The sequence below is a fragment of the Pleurodeles waltl genome, chromosome 4_2 (assembly GCF_031143425.1).
Source record: "Pleurodeles waltl isolate 20211129_DDA chromosome 4_2, aPleWal1.hap1.20221129, whole genome shotgun sequence".
Taxonomy (NCBI): Eukaryota; Metazoa; Chordata; class Amphibia; order Caudata; family Salamandridae; genus Pleurodeles; species Pleurodeles waltl.
The window spans coordinates 70,938,636-70,944,792 of record NC_090443.1 but is presented as its reverse complement, the minus strand read 5'-3'; the positions used below and the strand labels follow the sequence as shown (position 1 = coordinate 70,944,792).

General features: G+C 43.9%; 1 protein-coding gene across 1 annotated transcript in view; it reads right to left on the bottom strand.

Annotated features, from left to right (window-relative positions):
* Window positions 1–445: 445 nt before the first annotated feature.
* GLS2 (glutaminase 2) overlaps window positions 446–6,157 on the bottom strand; it is a 208,452-nt gene continuing 202,740 nt past the window's right edge. Inside the window, exon 18 of the mRNA XM_069230693.1 lies at window positions 446–1,317. Coding sequence (XP_069086794.1) covers window positions 1,167–1,317 — 151 coding nt within the window. The 3' untranslated portion in view covers window positions 446–1,166. The remainder of the gene's footprint in view (window positions 1,318–6,157) is intronic.

The following is a 6,157-nucleotide window of genomic DNA, read 5'->3' as shown; positions in this document are numbered from 1 at the left end:
TATATTGTTATCAATTGGTTTTGAGCATTATTTGCGTGACTTTAGTATTGTCAATTTAAGGGCAATAAATGTTTAAACGTTACTGAATTGGTGTGGTGATTCATGGCCACATAGGTCATGGTGTGTTTGAATTACTGACTCATTGCATATTTTGATTTTTTGATGGCTATTGATTCTCATTGTTTAATTGGATGATTTCATACTCCTGTCTGAGTCAAAAGATTACGTGCCACCTTATCATAATAATATAAAATAATATAAGGTCTCACGCCCACACGTGTAAATCTGTAACAGGTTCCTACAACAAAAACCCATCTAACCTTTGATGCCACCCTATGCTGTCTGAGCCATTCCATTCAGTGTGTAGCCCAAAGCTTTGCTCAGAAGCCAGTGGTTAGTACTACTGTATATTGGAGTGCCGAATATAAAAAATTGGGAGTCTTCATTCCACATCTTGGTTCTTTAATCAACCACCAGACATCCTCTGCCCCTTCTCTGGACTCTTGCAGGCTCTCTTCATCCCTGCTTTCTCCCTTTGTCACAGTTTCGACCTTTCTTTTCCTCCTCCTGTCCCACGTGTCCGTTTTGCCTCTTTGCTCTCGGTCAAAGTCTGAAGAGGAAAAATAAGTGGGGTTGCCAAAAAGAGTGCTGGTGGGCCCCACCTACAACCACCAACTTAAATTAATCACCAATTCCAACCCTCAGCAGATTAAAATGTGGTACATCGTGCCTTCTGTTTATTACATAGTACAGATATAAATTATAGAACAAACCTCCTCCCAGCTTAGGTGATTGCAACAGATAAACTGGGTCCAAATAAAATCTTAAATTGTATCTCCCTGTAGTCTGGTCTTGCCAGGATTGCCTGTTGCATGCTCTCATTTCAGGTTCATCTTTGTCGATAAAAAGGCATGGTAGCTAAAGCCTGCATTTAGATGCCACTCCTTGTTGCACTGTGCGTATATATATGTGTTTCCAGTCGATCTGTCAGATACAATATACACAGTGGCGAGATTATGTGTTTCGTCAAGACAGTGTTCAAGAGTCTTATATGTGGATGGAAATGCCAGTGGGAAGGCTGTGCAAATGCAGCAGTGATTGCTCTCACACTGAAACGCTCTCTGGTAAGAGTTCAGCAGTCCTAATCATCTAGGAGTGGATTCCTCTCAGACCATGCTTTCGAGGTTCTCCTTCGAAAGGTCCTCCGGCTTGGGCAGAGAATGCTCCTTGGTGTAGACCTCCTGGTAATCACGCAAAACTTTCACCACCTCAAGATGGTCAAACTGTATGGCATCGTGGAGGGGGATGTTACCCCATCTGTGGAAAAGAAGACAACACTGTGACATCTGCACAAGGAGAAGAGGTTTCTGGATAGTGATGAGGGGCACTGCTCATTTGAAAATGCCCTTTCCAGAAATATCAAGTTACCCCCCAATATGTCAGGTGGGAGAAGTTAATCCAGTCCAAGATTTTTTGGTGCATATTTAACACTTGTTCTCCATGACAACATACTTTGAGTATTGAAATGCAACTAAAAAACAGGGACTGGGTGAGGTACTTGCACTTGACAAAAGGCACCTTGAGATACCCGGACTGGGAGAGTTATTTGCGGGAAGCTGATAATCATGGATGACACACAGTGATCAGTTCAGGTAACATTTATTCTAATAGAAAAATGTCCTTACACAAGAGTGCAGCCAGCTCCTCACCCACCAGCGTTCTGTGCCAAATGTCTTTTTCAACCACCCCCCAACATCCCAGCATTCGCTCTCTCTCTCTTTCTCTCTCTCTCTATATATATATATGGAAAATGTCACTTACCCAGTGTACATCTGTTCGTGGCATGTTCCGCTGCAGATACACATGCTGTGCATTATTCCTGCCATCTAGTGTTGGGCTCGGAGTGTTTCAAGTTGTTTTTCTTCGAAGAAGTGTTTTCGAGTCACAAGCTCGAGTGACTCCTCCTCTTCGGTTCCATTGCGCATGGGCATCGACTCCATTGTTAGATTGTTTTCCCGCAGAGGGTAAGGAAGGAGTGATAGAGTATATAGGTAAAAGATGAGAGATGTCCATGCTAATGCAAATATATATATACATATGTACAAATGTTTGTAACTTACACGGCTACAGGCTCCCAGGGAGGTGGGAGGGTGCATGTGAATGTGCAGTGGAACATGCCACGAACAGATGTACACTGGGTAAGTGACATTTTCCGTTCGATGGCATGTGTAGCTGCAGATACACATGCTGTGCATAGACTACAAAGCAGTTTGTCCTCCCACAAAAAATAGTGGCGGTTAGCCTGTAGGAGTTGAAGTTGTTTGAAACAATGTTCTGAGTACTGCTTGGCCTACTGTAGCTTGTTGTCATGATAAAACGTATACACAGTAGTGTTTAGTGAATGTATGTGGTGTTGACCAAGTGGCTGCTTTACATATTTCGGCCTTTGTTATATTCCCTAAGAAAGCCATTGTAGCACCTTTTGTCCTTGTAGAATGTGTTTTAGGAGTAACTAAGAGTTGTCTTTTGGCTTTAATGTAGCATGTTTGGATGCATCTTACAATCCATCTTGCTAAACCTTGTTTTGATATGGGATTGCCTGTATGAGGTTTTTGGAAGGCTACAAAGAGTTGTTTAGTCTTTCTAAATGGCTCAGTTCTGTCTATATAGTACATTAAAGCTCTTTTGATGTCTAATGTACGTAAAGCTCTTTCTGCCACAGAATCTGGCTGTGGGAAGAAGACTGGCAGTTCTACTGTTTGATTTATATGAAATGGTGATATAACCTTTGAAATAAATTTTGGGTTTGTTCTTCAATAGTAAAGGCTTGGATTTTACTTACTTTTCTTAAAGAAGTAATTGCCACTAGGAAGGCAACTTTCCATGTTAAGAATTGTATTTGGCAAGAGTGCATGGGCTCAAATGGTGGTCCCATAAGCCGCGTAAGCACTATATTTAAATTCCAAGAAGGGACTGGTGGTGTTCTGGGTGGAATGATACATTTCAAACCTTCCATGAAAGCTTTAACGACAGGAACTCTAAATAAAGAGCTGTGCTGTATATTTTGTAGATATGCTGAAATTGCAGTAAGATGCATTTTTATTGAAGAGAATGCTAAATGTGATTTTTGCAAATGAAGTAAATAGCATACAATGTCTTGTATTGATGCTGTAGGAGGGTCAATATGTTCAGATTGACAGTAATATACAAATATTTTCCATTTGTTTGCATAGCACTGTCTGGTAGTGGGTTTTCTTGCTTGTTTAATTACTTCCATACATTCTGATGGGAGTTGTAAATATCCAAACTTTATGACTCCAGGAGCCAAATTGCTAGATTGAGTGATTTGGGTGCCTGATTTGGCCTTTGTTTTGTGTCAACAGATCTGGTCTGGTTGGTAGTTTGGAGTGTGGTACTACTGACAGGTCTAATAATGTTGTGTACCACGGTTGACATGCCCATGTTGGTGCTATGAGTATCATGTGGAGTGAAGTTTGTCGCAACTTGTTGACTAGAAATGGAAGGAGTGGGAGAAGGGGAAAAGCATAAGCAAATCTCCCTGACCAATTGATCCATAGAGCATTGCCCTTGGATGCGGGATGTGGGTGTATGGATGCAAAGTTTTGGCATTTTGTGTTTTTGCTTGTGGCGAACAGATCTATGTTTGGCGTTCCCCATTGTTAAAAGTATTTCTGAAGTACTTGAAGATGAATCTCCCATTCGTGTGTTTGTTGGTGATTTCTGCTGAGGATATCCGCTAATTGATTGTCTATCCCTGGAATGTATTGGGCTAACAGGTGAATTTGGTTGTGGATTGCCCATTTAAAAAATTTCTGGGCTAGAAGGGAGAGTTGGAATGAATGTGTCCCTCCCTGTTTGTTTAGGTGATAAATGGTTGTCATGTTGTCTGTTTTGATAAGGACATTCTTCTTTGTGAGAAGAGGTTGAACGGCTTTGAGTGCTAGGAAGACAGCTAGCAATTCCAAGTGATTTATATGTAGCTGTCTGTGTTTGGCGTCCCATTGCCCTTGAATGTTGTGATTGTTTAGGTGGGCTCCCCAACCAATCATTGATGCATCTGTTGTAATTATGGTCTGAGGCACAGGGTCTTGAAATGGTCGCCTTTTGCTTAGATTTGTGGAATTCCACCACTGACAGGACATGCATGTTTGGCGGTCTACCAACACTAGATCTTGAAGCTTACTGTGTGCCTGTGCTCATTGTTGTGCAAGGCACTGTTGTAAGGGCCGCATGTTTAGTCTTGCATGTGGAACAATTGCAATACATGATGCCATCAATCCTAAAATCTTTATGACAAATCTGACAGTGTATCGTTGATTTGTTTTTATTTGTGTGATTACATTTTGGAATGCTTGTATCCTTTGTGTATTTGGACATGCTTGCGCTTGCTGAGTATTTAGTATTGCACCCAAATACTGTTGTATTTCTGTCAGTTGTAGATGTAATGTTTGGTAATTTATTTAGAACCCTAGTGTGTGTAAGGTTTGTATTACGTAATGCGTATGATTTTGCATTGCGTATGACTGTTTGATTTTATTAGCCAATCGTCCAGTTATGGAAAGACATGTATATGTTGTCTTCTTAGGTAGGCCGTGACTACCGCTAGGCACTTTGTGAATATCCTTGGGGCTTGTGTTATCCCAAAGGGCAACACTTTGAACTGATAGTGCTTTTCTTGAATGACAAACATGAGATATTTTCTGTGTGCAGGATGGATGGGTATATGGAAATACGCATCTTTGAGTTCTAGTGCTGTCATGAAATTGTGTTTTTGGAGTAGTTGGATAACATCCTGTAGAGTTACCATGTGAAAATGTTCCGACAGGATGTAAAGATTGAGGTTCCTGAGATCTAATATTGGCCTGAGGGTGCCATCCTTTTTGGGAATTAGGAAATATAGGGGGTCATTCCGACCCTGGCGGTCATAGACCGCCAGGGCCGGGGACCGCGGATGCACCGCCAACAGGCTGGCAGTGCATCCAGGCCAATTCTGACTGCGGCGGTAAAGCCGCGGTCAGAAAAGGGAAACCGGCGGTTTCCCTCCGGTTTTCCCCTGGCCTGAGGAATCCTCCATGGGGGCGCTGCAGGCAGCGCCGCCATGGGGATTCCGACCCCCTTCCCGCCAGCCTGGTTCTGGCGGTTTTGACCGCCAGAACCTTGCTGGCGGGAACGGGTGTCGTGGGGCCCCTGGGGGCCCCTGCAGTGCCCATGCCAATGGCATGGGCACTGCAGGGTCCCCCTAACAGGGCCCCACAAAGATTTTCAGTGTCTGCATAGCAGACACTGAAAATCGCGACGGGTGCAACTGCACCCGTCGCACCCTTTCCACTCCGCCGGCTCCATTCGGAGCCGGCATCCTCGTGGAAGGGGGTTTCCCGCTGGGCGGGCGGGCGGCCTTCTGGCGGTCGCCCGCCGGCCCAGTGGGAAACTCAGAATTACCGCGGCGGTCTTTTGACCGCGCTGCGGTATTCTGTCGGGGGAACTTTGGTGGGCGGCCTCCGCCGCCCGCCGAAGTCAGAATGACCCCCATAGTGAGTAAACTCCTTTCCCTATTTGAGATTGTGGTACCAATTCTATTGCTTGTTTGAGTAGTAGAGATTGGACTTCTTGTAACAGACTGATGTGTTCTGTGGATAGTTTGTGTGACCTTGGTGGTATATTTGGAGGAGTGTGCATCAGTTCTAGGCAATAACTATTGTGGATAATTGATAGTACCCAATTGTCTGTGGTAATGTTTTGACAATTTGTGTGGAACTGTTGTAGTCTCCCCCCCCACAGGAGAGGTGTGGAGTGGAAGGGATTGAGAAAAGTCAATGGAGGTTGCTTAGAGGTTTGAAATTTCCCTCTAGTTCCAGGGTACTGTCCTCTATTTGTGCCCCTAAAACCACCTCGTTGGTATTGTGGTTGGTAGGTTGTTTTTGCCTGTAATGTGGATGCCTCTGTTGTCTGTGGTCTGAACCCACCTCGAAACTGAGGTTTCCGAAAGGATCCCCTGTATGGTGTGGAGTATAGTGCGCCCATTGCTTTTGCCGTGTCTGAATCCTTTCTTAATTTTTCTATCGCTGTGTCAACTTCTGACCCAAAAAGATGCTTTTTGTCGAATGGCATGTTTAACACAGCCTGCTGTGTTTCTGGT